The following is a 15132-nucleotide window of genomic DNA, read 5'->3' on the forward strand; positions in this document are numbered from 1 at the left end:
GGTAGTTCCGGATATTATCCCCTACAAACAAACAAACAAACTTTACCTCTTTATAGTATTAGTATATTAGTATACACGTACGTTGTAATGGTCATTAGGTTGAGACTTGGGTTATACAATTTACAAATTCATTGTAATGGAGAACAGGTGTGGAACTTACAAGGTTGGTACTTTAACACTACAAAATGACGAGAAAAATATGTCTACTTAACCATCAGTTATAAATGATTGAATATAAAGGCAGAGAATTAATTTCTACGTCATAAAAAATAAAATAGAAATATGGAAATGAGAAAGGCAGTACTTCTTATAAGTGTTTGTAGTTATATGAATTCGAAAGCAAAGGCGTCGAAAGGCATCTTTTAGTTGAAATTGGTATACGTGAAAGCGCGGTAGAAATAATGTTAAATCAAGTTATGCGATCACTTAACGCGGTACAGTACTATTCAAGCGATACCGGTGATAAAAAAAAAAAGAAACGAACTGTTGTTCATTGGTGGAATCGCGCTATCCTTCGATTATCGTATTATCAATAAATCCGACAATTCAAAAGCAGAGGTGAACGTGTTTCATGGAAATTTCAGGAATAATAGCTCATTTAACGGTCACTATCCGACGATATAATAATTCCGATCGTGACAACAAGACGGTTGATAAGATTAGAGAAGCCACAGGCGTATTTTCGATAATAGTCCTAATGTGAGTGCCTTATAAAGCACGAATATTTGTACGTGTAGTCTTTCGATAGGTGATCGTCGACGTACAATTCAGTTGTCGGCACTTGCAGCCGACCAGCATTCGTTTATTTAAGAGGTATGTTATCGATATTATTACCATAAATCGAACGTAAATTCAATTAACCTTGGTATTAGGCATTATCTAGTGAATAAGTTTTAGTGATTTTCGAGAATTGTTTTAAGGTCGATTAAGAAACGCGATTAGAAAATAGAAATAGAATGATGGGTCTTTGTGGATTCCTTATTGGAAAGAAACAATTGGAAGTCAAGTTTTTTGTTACACCATGAAAACGCATTTCACTTTTACAAACAATTTAAATTGAATATACTTGAAGTACTATGTTGAACTGAAGTAATGGAATATTTGCAACAAGTGAATCGACCTGCGATATAGATCTAGTCTCACGTTTAATAAATTTTTGTATTTAAGAAGACCTTAGTCTACGATAAATCCATTGGCATTGCGTCTAATACATTTTGTGTTTTGTTAAGCAGAAGTAGCCCAGGTGGATTGACCGTTGAATGGGTTTTGGTCAATCCATGATGTCAGGTTTAGTGTTGCTGCCGTTGCTGTTGCTCTCTGCCATTAGCGTTCAGGCGACTACCCACTATTACAGATTGCCGAATTATGCCAATCCTTCGAAATATAGCATTACATTGGAACCAGATTTAGTCCACTATAAATTTAACGGCACAGCTGTGATTACATTTACCGTTAAGGAAAATGATACATCTGAATTGTTTATAAACCAAAAAAATCTTACAATAAACAATGTCACTCTAAATTCAAACAATACTAAGAATTTGTACAAAGTGACGAGTAAAAATATAGATGACGAAAGAGAGTTTGTCACTTTGCATTTCAATCGTAGTCTCGTCACTAATGAAATGTACACGCTTACGATAACTTACGATGGCATATTAAACGACCAAAAGAGAGGATTTTACAGAAGCAGATATCTGAACGGAAAAAATGAAACACAGTAAGAACGCATTTTTAATTAGCCACTATCGGCGACAGTCGTTGATTAATTCAATTATAACGTACAGATCGTTCAATAAAAGACCGCTTCCGTATTACAGATATATCGCGACAACCCATTTCGAGCCAACAGGTGCACGAATGGCATTTCCATGTTGGGATGAACCCGAGTATAAAGCACAGTTTACGATTACGTTGATACATCCATCCAATTATACAACTGTACTCTCTAATATGCCTCAAGTACAAAAAAGTGCATCAACTCTAGACGGTGATAAACAGAAGACTGTTTTTCGAGAAAGTCCGAATATGTCCAGCTACCTCGTAGCGTTTGTGGTCTCAGACTACGCTAGGCAACAAAATGACGACAAAACGTTCGGAGTTTTCACCAAACCAAACGCCGTGAATCAAACAACGTATGCGTTGGAATTTGGTCAAAAAGTGATCCAGGAATTAGACAAATATACTAGTAGTAAGTATTCGAAAATGATGCCGAAGATGGACCAGATTTCCATCAAGGATTTCTCGGCAGGCGCTATGGAGAATTGGGGTCTCGTGACCTACAGGTAATTATCGTTACGTGCAATCACGTCCTGATCACGTTGATTCGAAAGATTAAAGTCCAACCGTGAATGACTCATTAACTCTAAAACTTGTTGAGAACTCTTCGAGTATCCGTTTTATCTCAACCTTTTCAAGTAAGATTTATGCTTTATTCAACTTTTCGAAAACGAGTAAGACGTCGTTTTGTCCTGAAGAGGTATTTTGGTTTAGAGAGTGAAAATTCATACTCCTGCGTACCATTTAAACAAAAATATTAGATCTATTAATTTTAAATTGTGTGCATATATTCGTATAATCATAATCATAATCGTTATGTCGACAATCCTTTTGTCGATACATATTTTTTAGACCTAAGAAATTCGAAAAGTGCTATTAAAGAAAATCGAATTTTTCAATGTACTAGACTTTACATACTTATTTCTTTTATGTGAATCACGAATACAATATCTACTTAAATTTAATTAGAGAACAACTAATATGTAGCAGTGGAACATAATGTATTCCAGTTAAAATTAACGATACAAACATGAATGAAATATCTTAACATCAATTAACATCAATTAATTAATAGTATTTTTAGAATTAGTGCATTTTCTCAAGTTTATATAATTCAATTCTCTCTGAGTCATTAATTGTATGAGAATAACGTGTTCGCGTGATCGAGTAGATAGAACACATTTTGACGAAAGAGATTTTGATACTGTTATGTAGAAAGCATTGATTTGTTACTTTTAAAAGTAAGCTACTCTGAAACATGAATTTTTGTCATTGATCCGTCTTATCATTTTCATTCAAGGGAAACTGCTCTTCTTTACGAAGCCGGTGTTACCACGACTCGTAACAAACAGAGTGTGGCTACGATTATAGCACACGAGTTTGCACATCAATGGTTTGGAGATCTCGTCAGTCCGAAATGGTGGAAATACATTTGGTTGAACGAAGGTTTCGCTAACTACTTCCAATATTACATCACGGATAAAGTAAGTACAAACGATTTCGCGTTTGATTGTATCGTACACAGTTCTGATAAGTACACGGATTATCAAACTTATCGAAACGATCAAATTATCAGAGCTACCTTAGGTAGGAGGAGCAAACATAAGAGCTGTGCTTCACGGTAGCTTCTATAAAATGAATGATACTTTTTAGCACTCCAATCTTATCGCACTTGTTATTGTATTACATCTCTTACACTTCTCATATAACTTTGTATAGTGGAATTGCTTCTTAATAGGCTTCTCGAACCAATTGATTTTTCTAATTCATTAAGTACCTTTACACTTATCTGATATATCGAAATGGTACCTTAACTCTTATCGTCTATGCACGACGTCAATTCGATTTTCTCTATGCGATTAGGTTCGAGAAAGTATCGCAACTGTTCTTTAGACATCCTTCCATTTTGTTAAATAAGGTATCGCTGATATTGTCATCCCTATAATTATATCACAAAGATGTGTAATGGTCCCTGAATTTGTATCTAGTCTTTTCCGGTGATTCTTTGTATCGATTGATCGAAAAATTGAAATCTATGATGATTCGCTGTCTTCGCAAGCCGGTGCACGTAGAAACAGTTTTTAATTTATAGACTAATTAACGTAAGTTGAGTCAAGCGGTACACGTGTACTCAACGAATTTTCAAAAATTAATTCGAGTATTTACATTCGCGTCATTTCTGAATGAGGAGAGATTCGCAAAAGTTTAGTTAAAAAATTGGTATCATTCGTTTGAATGAAAATAAAGATGTGAGATTAAACAGCCCACCCCCCCCCCCATTATTATCATCGAATGATTAAAATATTACTCGGTACTTGTTGATTCTTTCCTGGTTTTAATTGCTGTTATACTATTTAATTACTATTACCTGTAGAATGGCGTGTACGTTGGATTCGTTTTGCTGGCTGGATGTATAAGAACACTCATTTTGTCAATATTTGTAGCGTATCTGGACTAAGTAAACAATTATTTTATCGTTCACAAACTCTTAGGAAATCAAAAGTATACCGCTAGATTTCAGTTACACTATAGATATATTTGTAAAATCAATTGATCGAGTTCTCAAAGTCAGCTTTATAAAATACTTTCTACACGGAGCATTATTATATTTAGCATTATTCTTTAAAGTTGCAAAATCTTGATATTTTTCATCCATGATTATTTTTCACAATTTTTATTCTTAGAATAATAATGAAATGAAACATATTTTTTATTCTCGACTCGAATTTCGATAGTCATTAAACGTATCAAATTATTACGAAATCTAACAGTTTATGATACATCAAATAGCACATTGTAATCATAGAAATTACTGACCATAAATCAAATTATACAATTATATACATAATTGTAGAAAGAGTTGTTTAGACTACATTTGAGTGATATTGAAAGCTTAAACACAGATATTATATTATTAAACATTTTTTCGCAGTTAAGAGGATTATTACGGGGGTGGGGTGGGGGGGGGGGGGGCGATAGCTAGGTTCAGCAGGCAATTATTTTTCAAGGAACTATATCGGATAAACAAAATATTATCGATAGTCTGAATTTAAAAATTCGTGGTTGAGTTTAAGAAAACGGTGTACCCTCCAATCGGTCTGATTTCTCATCATAGGTAGCTCTTGAGCTGACAATTACAATTGTGGTTATCTTGGCCGTCAACTCCCCTCCCAGAGGTCAAAAACTGAAATGACTCAAAAAGTGTTTTTTTTCTTTGCACCGATCTCGGTGAATACATCACATCCAACTGTTTCTTTTTCCGTTGTGGAACATTAGTTTTTGGCAGGGATGGGCATGGATTCACTGCGATGAACTGCGCTGCTCAGACAGTAGATTACGGGCTTGGTGCTATAATGTTCCACCGCGTGAAAAAAAAAATCACTCTTTGAACCATTTCAGTTTTTGATCCCTGGAGGTGGCGGGTTAAGGAACAAATTGACCACCATTATAATCACCAGGTCAAGGGCTACCTATGATAAAAAAAAAGTCAGCTCTTTCTTAAACACAACCGAATTAGTACCCGAGACAGACTTGAAAAGGTTTCAGGAGAATTAAAATACATCTTGTAAAATTAAAATCGTGAATTCTTCAATTCGTCGTGTAACTAACCATATTGCGCATGTTTCTATTTGTCATACCAATACAAATAAATGCTAAAGTGTATTTTAGTACAAGTACGCTACGAATTATAACAGAATGTGGTGGAGGGTTAATGAACGGTACTCTCATTGTTCAAGAACATCGAGCAGGTTCAGGTTTGTGACATTGCCAGTGTCGGAGGCCTGGGTCAATCAAAAATCAGTTAGATAAAAATCGATAAAAAATCAGTTAGGGTCTAGGTGAACGACGCGAGGGGGTCGTTAGGGTTATAGACCCGTGCTTCGGGTGCGGGTGGTATGGTCGCTCGGAAGTTTCGTTTACGACCCTCACGATGGGCAGCTTTCTTCCTCTCCACGTTGGACGTTACATGTCACCCTTGGAATGGGAACGGGGCCGGGCTTCGGGGTTTTTTTTTCTTTTTGACGAGGCAGAAAGAAGTACGTTTCGGCAGGGAAAGCATAGAGAAACGTGATCTGACCGTCGGACACGACTTTGAGCGTGAAGTGAATTATGTAGAAGGGACAGTCCCTTGATAGCCACGTGCCCACAGTATACAGTCCACAATAATAATGTATAATATATCGGGCGTCATCATTCTCTTCCACATTCTGTGAGCATATCTGAACCGCGAGTGTCCGTGCGCGAACACTCATCCTCCTTTGTAATTTTGATAATCATTGAATGTATCAAATTATTACGAAACCTAACGTTCAATTAAAATATATCCTTTTAGTTGGAACAATCATGGCGTTTAATGGAATTGTACGCTGTGGAAGCATTGCAAGGTACAGCCTTCATTACGGACGCAGCAAAGGATACGCGTCCCATAAACCAAGATGTGGACTCTCCCGCTGAAATTTCAAAACTGTTTGACAATATCGCATATCAAAAAGGTAAAATTAGATTAATCGAATAGACGCGTCACCGTTATTATTCTCGTACGTGATTTAATTATTGCATATTGCAGCGTTTCTCAAGAAGACAAATTTCGCGTCATTCTTAATGAAGTAATAGAAGAAAAAGTTTCTGAATTAAATAACTAGTACGCGAAATATTCTACGGAATAAAATTATCTCAATCATTTTTCAAATGTGCAGAACTCCGTCAATTTTTATTATATCTAGACAATCTTTTTTTTTTATTTTGTAGGTAATTATCTGTACTTTAGGAAAAAGTTAATGGTAGCGAATGCCGCATCTCCATGTCCTGATAACGCGCAAGCACTCTGTTTTCCTTACAATTTGATTGTTTAATCGAAAAACACGTTCATTGTGAAAAGTGTGATTGACGATGTTTTAGTATTTATGCTGTATCAGGTTTTATTTCAGACAGAGCAACTTGTATTCATCCTCAACATTTTCCAATTTTGATCGTTTTTTATATTCCATCTTAACAAGAGTTGCAAATCCTAACTTAAACAAATACATGGTAGGGAAATACAGTAAAATGTTTATTGTTCTTTTAGATAACTTTGAATGTTTGATTCTTTGTTCGACCAGGTGAACAACGATAGTTTATTTTCCTTTTTAATTTTGCAACACACTTGGAAAATTTTACGGTACGCTCTTTGAGAGATGATAACATATTGGAAAAATTACGTTCTTTTATTGAAATCGATCAACGGTATTAACGACGAATCCCAATAAGATAATTTAATTTTGGTATCAGATAAAAAACATGAACAAACATGATACGGACTTTTAATCATTTCTATTTATTAGCCGACGATACGATTGTTTCGGTGTAAGTAAACATATATCGATTGTAGCGGCTACAAATATTATCAGTTTAAAGATAACGCGTTAGTCCTCTGATATCGAAGAATTCAAGAATTAAAGAAATAATATGAAATTGTTAAGTGATCAATTCTAAATTTAAAAGTATCGTAAACGGAATTAAAGAAATACAGCTGGATTGTAAAACTACCGGTTCTAAATATAAGAGAACAGCTTTCATTTTTGATAGTACAGATAGTCAATTTAATAGTACCGAGGAAACTAACGGTGACAGTTGTGATGCAATCGAGAATGCGAACCATGATGATAAATAATAATATAATATGTATTTCCTACAGCTGGGTCGGTTATTCGAATGATGTCGTACATTTTGACGGAATCAGTCTTTCAGAGAGGGTTGCAGAATTATCTGGATCAATAGTAAGTATGCTAGGAACTATCAAATATATTATATATCAAGAATTCACCTGCTGATACTGCTAACAAGTGATGATACACATTTTGCTATTTTTTGAACTAACTAAAATTACGAAATGAAACTGACACTTGTCGATACTTTGTTATAAAGGAAATATAAATCATATCGAACCCCCAGTATGACGAACGATTAAGGTTGCAAGAACCATTTCTGTACCTCTGTACTAAGTTCTTCTTTACAAAATTCCCTTATAAATTACAATTTAAATGAAAAATTGTATTATTTTTTGATAGATTTCAATTCTGTCTTTCTTGAGTAATAGAAATTTTAACATTGTTTAATAATAATTACAGTTAATATCTCTGCAAAGTAAATAGGCTAAACTTTTCGTCAAAACATAAGAAGCAACTAAACGAATTTCGTCTTGATTGGACAAAAATAATCAAAGTTATAAGGGAAATAAACTGATTTTGAATTTTATTGATGGGTGGGAACGATAATTATCTAATGGAGATAATTTGTGGATTCTTAAACATATTTTTAGTGAAACTAAAAATTCCTTTGAATCGTGTAGTCTGAGAATTTAGAATGCTATACGAGAAACCTCTATAGTTACTTATTATACAGGTTGTCTAAAAAATGTTGGAGGTCCATGAAAGGGGTGGTATGGGAGATGATTTGAAACAACTCTTTCCTTGGCGAAAATGTTGTCCGAGGCTTCGTTAAGGAGATATTAACACAAAAAAACCGACCAATCAGAACGCGAGTATGTCGATGGAGCGTCCGCGTTCTGATTGGTCCGGGTTTTCTGTTAATATCTCCTTAACGAAGCCTCGGACAACATTTTTGCTAAGGAAAAAGTTGTTTCAAATCACCCTCCGAAACGCCCCTTTCAAGGACCTTCAACATTGTTGGGATACCCTGTATAATACACTCTTATTTGCATAAATCTTAGTAAATTAGATAATTCTAATTGAATTGGCTATTAATGGCGACTCGTGACCTAAATACATTGAATTCATTTCACGTCTACTTGTCTCGATCAGAGTTAATCATAGAGATTTAGAGGAACTATCTTAGAACATTCAGTTTATCCGTTCCAAACGTATTTCATATATCAATGTTTGTTACAGTGCATACAAAGTTGTTGAATCGGACGATCTCATTAATACCCTCCAAAAAGCGGCGCCGTCGAACAAAACCTGGGCAGGCCAAAACTTAGCAACAATAATGAAAGAGTGGTTAGACAAGCCAGGATATCCTGTAGTTACGGTCAACACGACAAAGGAAGGAAACCTTGTGTTAAGTCAAGAAAGATTCTTATTGGACGGCGTTACGGACGATTCAAAGTGGTGGATACCGATCAGTTACGTCACGAACAGCACGGAAAAGATTGACTTTAATAATATAACGGAGCCGAGTTACTGGATGAATAACAATGGCTCGGTACTAACTATTAAAGCCGAGGTTGCCAACGAAACCTGGGTCATTGTCAACCCAAAACAAATAGGTGAGTAATCTACGCACTTCGTAAAATATTAATCTTGATTACTTTCCGAATAGAATAAATTGAACGTAATATTGTTGTAAGTTAATTCTTCCCTCTTTATTGATATCCAGATGATAAACGGATATCTTCATTAATTGATGAATTATTCGTTCATACGACGTTCTGATCTATTTCATTTGGGCCCCCTACGGGACTCAACATAATATTTTACAAGATCTCAAGTAGAGAGTATATGTACAGTACATAGAATACTGTACGTAATATATATTTAATATTTTCACTGTTGGCTAACGAGAATTTAAGTATAATTGCTAGGGAAAGATTGAACTTGTAATCTGTCAAGCAATAGTTACATTTCAAATTGTTATTAGGATGAAAATATTTAAATCAACGTTTCGTCCGGTCATCATTCCGGTCTCTCTTTATGAGTTTTTGTAAAGTTAGAATCCGATCGCACTAATGAATTTATACCTCGAGCAGGATAGAGCAACTGTGCTCATTGAATTTCATCTTATTCTAATGAAAATTAATATTTTTTATTTTTCACTATGTCGTTACAGTAGTATCGCGAGGAGCAGGATTCTTTCGATGAAAATAAATCCAAACAAAAACTTTTTAAAACTAGTTTTAATTCTTGATAAATCGACTCACTTCTGAATTTAGAAAAAAAGTGGAGCAAAGGCATGTAATTAAAATGAGGTACACGCGGTGACGTTTGGATTCATTTATCATCGAGGAAACATCGTTAATCCATTGGCTCCATAGACATATGAAAATATAGACCGAGCCTTTGTATTTACGAGGGGCAACTGAAATGACATTTTAAACAGGTCACCTAAATAACTCGCTTGTTTTTGAAGATAGGAGAAAATGCATCAGACCAAACTTACTTGGTGACGAGGGGCTAATAATTTGGTGTTACCAATTTTTTGTAGGTGAAGGCGTCAAGGAGATATGAAGATCAATTTTTTTTTTTTTTTTTAATAGAATGGTATGGTTTCTTACTTAGAGTTTGGTAGAGTGTTTCAAGACCAATACAATGATCTATTATGAAGGTCATTCGAGGAAACCCAAAATCAACTGCAATAAAAAATAAATTATAACAGAATGTTTGTTAAAAATTTACAAGAAACTCATTATAAACTACATTTATTTCCTAGTTATTTTGTGAACTTGAAAATTTGAAAGGAATGTCTTCTTTCTAGGTTATTATCGCGTAAACTATAACAAGGAAAACTGGAAACTTCTATCGGATTACTTGCAGACAGAGAACTACGACAAAATCGACCCCGTGAATCGTGCTCAGCTGATCGACGATGCTCTGGCATTGGCACGGGAGAGACGTTTAAATTACACAATTGCATTGACAGTCACCAAATTCCTCGCAAAAGAAAAAGACTATATCCCGTGGACCACAGCTTTCAGACATTTGAACTTCTTCGAAAGTGTGCTGTACTCATCCGACAAGTACTCCAAGTTCGAGGTACATATACGTGAATTGCATAGATAAACGGTTTCGCCTCCTCTTCTTTTCGCGAATTTAATTCTATTCATTTCGCAGTAAATATGCAATTAAAGTTACAATATAATAATTCGAACTGTTTCTTAGTGAACAACTATTATATTAGTCTATAGTGCCCTTTTGAGAATTTAATTCATCGTTAGTTTGATGGTAATCCTCGGTAACAGAAAAATATTCAGCTCTATAATAGAATTGTTGAGAAATACAACCATGACAAAACATGAGGAAACATATAGGGATACTTCCACCAAACGGAATGAGTCTTTGTTTTTCCTGTAATTATTAGTCCCTACTTTTGTATAGATGTTGGATCCTCAAAAAATTGCAAAAACGAAACATAGACTGTGTATGTTTTATATTTACCTATAAAATAAAAGTTGGTAACATGAAGACATTTACTTAGTTGATTAGCTTTACTGTAGGAGAATTCATTCGTACCGTAACAATTATTCCGATTGAATCAAATTTAATTCTCATTTTCGATAAGGGCATATAGAATGGATAGAAACAAATGGTGTCAAAAAATACCCTTTTTAGCAATAAGTAAGTTGAAAATCTGGCTCCACTGAAGGTGAACACATTGAAAAGGTATTTCAGATTATAACGTTTAGACATTCCTTGTCCGCCCAATTCGAAATCAACTATTTTAAATCAATCAATTTTAAATCACTCATAGTGCATTGCTCAAATCTTTTCAGACTTACGTTCGAAATATAATGGAGGTTGTGACGAATAGCCTAAACTATACCACTTTGGCAAGCGACTCTCATGTCACGAAACTTCATAGAACAAACGTAATGAAATGGGCATGCAAAGTTAAGAAGCCAGAGTGCCTAACCGCCGCGCAGAAGGAATTCGATAGTTGGATAAACAATGATACAAAGTAAGTCCTTACTGTTTTTGTTGTCGACACCTCTCGTAAATCATAACATATAATACAAATACAAATATTCTATAACGGTTCATTTCACACATTTCACGCAGTTATTACGCAGATTAGCTTTTGTTCATTCAATACAAAATTTAATTTCAGTTTGTAATTTGGATTATGACTTTCATGAAACGAAAAATAAGTTATAAACTGTACACCTTTCATTCGTTTTACGAAATTTGTATTCAGTTCACAATTTCGTCTATTCCTGTTTAAACAAATCATCAGACTTGAGCGGTGCAATGTAGGTACTCTAATTTTTCATTTTCTTGGCACTGTATCAATTTATTTAAATAAATTTTCAATTGACGCTCGTCACTTGAAAAACAAAAGGAATCAAGGCGTGTATTATTGTTTAAAATATAATTTCATACCATCAATTCAAATCTTATTTATAAATTATTATGCGATGGATAAATTCTTCGTGGAATTATCGTAAAACTTCAATGACGTTGTAATTTTATCGATTTTCACCATGTTTGTTTCAGTACAATGTTTTTAAGACTTGGAACATTAATGAAAACGTGAAACGAAAGAAATTAATTCTGTTTTATCCTCAACTTAGTCAAGCGGCATCAATATTGAATTTAAAATAAAGAGGTTTCGCTATCATCATGTTCAAACTCTGTGTTTCGATCAAAATTTCACAGAATTCAATCGCAAAGCAATACAATTACAGGGTAATTCAATTCGGTAATTTAATTACATTGTATTTCAATCACGTTGTAATTGAATTACTTAATTCAAACTTTTCAATTAATTCAATTGATAATTGTTGTATTTAGGAATCTGATTAAATTTCTACGTAATTAAATTAAGTAATTAAACACTATAATTCAATTTTAAACGCACATACAATTTAATAAACTATTTTCCTTTAATGTGTATAAATATTAATGATAGTATACTTGAGAATGATATTATTTATTTACCGAGGGACATATTAATTTACGAATTCTTTTTTAGTCAAGAATTGACTTCCGGTTACACTTTTCTCATTTGACTAATATCATTGCATGCATACGATATATATCAATTGCCATAACAATTCGTTAAAAATCCCTTACATATATTTTACTGCTAAATATTGATAATAGCCATAAAAATATTGTGTTTCATTCGTTATTTTCTTTCTATTCAATGAAATGATTGTCAATTTTTTACAGATTAGACCCTGACTTGAAGAGCAACATTCTCTGCTATGGATTGAAAACCGCCAAAAATGACATATGGACCAAAACTATGGATAAACTGTTGGCAACCTCAACCGATCAGGATGAATTGAACGTTGAGCTTGCTGTTTTGGGTTGTTCCAACGATACAAAAATTCTAGAACAATTCCTCAAAAATTCCCTTACTCAAAAACCTAATATCGACTTTGACGTGGCTGTCCAAGCTATACTAACTAATAATCAACTGTCGGGATTCAAGATTGTTTTGGACGTACTTGAAGAGAACATTAAGGAACTCAAAAAAAAATAGTAATTAATGATAACATCAAAGATAAGCACATTTAATGAAATGATTTGATAATTCTAAATAACACTATTTTTCACGTTTCAGTAATGATTTCGAGGATAGGATAAAATCATGCATAAACAGCCTTGCAAACGTTGTTCTTAATCAAGATCAATATACGCGGGTACGTTGACATCTCATTAACTATAGTGATCTATTTAAGAATCATTGACACGCAATCTATATGTTATGTTCAAAAAATTCAATTCAATTTTATTTTCATACTCTCACTTACTGCGAGTTAACGTTTTGCAGTAGAATGCAACAGCTCGATCGATCGTATCAATTTCCTTAATAATATTATGCTAATCGCAATTTTTTAAACAATGACATTCAAATGATTCAACGATACCTACTTCGTTAAATTAAAATTGCGTTTGTAACGCTATCAGTAAACCGATTGTTAATTTGGTAATCAGCAATCTTAGTAACCAATCGCATTGATTATTCGTGTTCTTCCAGGAGTGGTTTGTCCATTTGCTTTGAAATTAGGCTTTAATTAAAATGAAAATCAATACGTTTACTGGATTGTCGAGAGCATTGATTTACAGTCTTGCATACGTTCATTTTTAAAAATCAAAATTTTTAGAAATAATATGTTTTTTAAATATCAGTGTTTTGGCCGATAATCTTCGATTTTTGTGATCATCCGCTCGTATGAAGTGAAAGTACTGCATCATAAATTATTATAATAATAATAAGGAGATCATACTCAGATCATACATATATATATCAAAGTTTGCTACATGGAAGCAATTCCTGAATAGGAAAAGTGTGAGAAACTGAGGTTAATGTTTAAAAATGACTGAATATGAGATTAAAAATGATTCGATGATCAACGGAAGAGTTTCTTATCTGGAAGGAAATTTGTCTTCAATGACTCAAAATGATTTATTTGTTTCAGCTGCACAAATTCAGTTATACAGTGGGCTTGAAAGATGTCATTGAGAGTACAGTACAGAAGTCAATGAGGAAAATTAGTTGGATCGACTTGAACGGAAAAGTTGTTGCAAACTGGTTCGAGTTGAATTCCGCTGGTACTGCGACTCTTACATCGTTTGTCATCATCCTTTCATTCCTCGTTACGCGATTTTATTAAGTGAATTGCCATTTTCCACATACCAATGATGGGGCACTGAAACATACGCATACATAAGAAACTACATGGAATAAGGTACAACTGTGTCCTTACATTAAAGTAAACGTGGAATGCTCATTTCTAAAATATACATTAGGCAAATTACACGACTCTACATTACTTCAGGAGGTTTAATAATGAAATTATTAAACATATCATAGAATATGTTTGCGTCGAAAAATGAGAACTGTGTAATATGAATGTAAATTATTTGAATGTATTTGTAAATATACCTAAACGATTTAAATGTATTCTAATATATTTTGGAGAATGTACAATAAAGAAAAAGAATACACTAAGTGTTGTTTAGAACGGTTTTTAAAGCAGGAAAAATATGATAAATAATTAGTGTCAAGTAGCTTAGGTTTAAAATTCAAATAATTCACGAGTACATATTATCATTATATTTAACCCATATTTGTTTAGTGCATATTTCGACGAATATGTCATCAAATCGTATAATGACGCGAATACAAACATTTCGGAAAGTTTCAACGAAAGATAAATCATTGTTTCGATAAGTTTTTTCCGTGTGCTAAGGAAGATTATGATATTTTGTTTATATTTTAAAGTTACTGTAAGGTGATATGCATGATACTATTATTGGACTTGTTGTAGGTAGCGAGACGATAGCTCAACGTCTATCAATTGGTATCATTCATTAATTCCTAATTATGATTTTAGCGATAAAACTGCAAAATACTAAAATAGATGTATAGTTTATATGAAACACTTATTCATTAATTACATCCCATCGTATCGCCGTATGCAGAGCGATGGTATAAATAAGATATTGTCTTCTATTGTTCTACTCTTTAGCTGGAAATCTGCAGAACTACTGTTCTGGCTGCATATTGCCTAACAATAAAGGACATAGGTTAACTGCATAGATTATTCATGCTACAGTGTAAGGCATAATATTCACATTCGTCATTTGGTCTGTCTAAGATGATGATAGCATCGTTGCTAGATGTGTATTT

General features: G+C 33.7%; 1 protein-coding gene across 1 annotated transcript; it reads left to right on the forward strand.

Moving 5' to 3' along the window:
• The first annotated feature begins 654 nt into the window (after nucleotides 1-654).
• Nucleotides 655-14443, forward strand: LOC128875278 (aminopeptidase N-like). Its single transcript, XM_054120722.1, has 12 exons — nucleotides 655-813; nucleotides 1233-1720; nucleotides 1821-2285; nucleotides 3080-3263; nucleotides 6113-6272; nucleotides 7454-7535; nucleotides 8667-9043; nucleotides 10249-10526; nucleotides 11264-11448; nucleotides 12663-12977; nucleotides 13060-13138; nucleotides 13919-14443. The coding sequence occupies exons 2-12, from the start codon at nucleotides 1260-1262 to the stop codon at nucleotides 14111-14113; spliced, it is 2781 nt and encodes a 926-aa protein (XP_053976697.1). The 5' UTR covers nucleotides 655-813; nucleotides 1233-1259; the 3' UTR covers nucleotides 14114-14443.
• Nucleotides 14444-15132: the final 689 nt, after the last annotated feature.

The sequence above is a fragment of the Hylaeus volcanicus genome, chromosome 4 (assembly GCF_026283585.1).
Source record: "Hylaeus volcanicus isolate JK05 chromosome 4, UHH_iyHylVolc1.0_haploid, whole genome shotgun sequence".
Classification (NCBI taxonomy): domain Eukaryota; kingdom Metazoa; phylum Arthropoda; class Insecta; order Hymenoptera; family Colletidae; genus Hylaeus; species Hylaeus volcanicus.

Coding starts and splice junctions, on each gene's coding strand:
- LOC128875278 (XM_054120722.1), top strand. CDS start 1,260: ATGGGTTTTGGTCAATCCATGATGTCAGGTTTAGTGTTGCTGCCGTTG. Junction 1,721..1,820: donor AACGGAAAAAATGAAACACA/GTAAGAACGCAT, acceptor TCCGTATTACAG/ATATATCGCGACAACCCATT. Junction 13,139..13,918: donor ATCAAGATCAATATACGCGG/GTACGTTGACAT, acceptor TATTTGTTTCAG/CTGCACAAATTCAGTTATAC.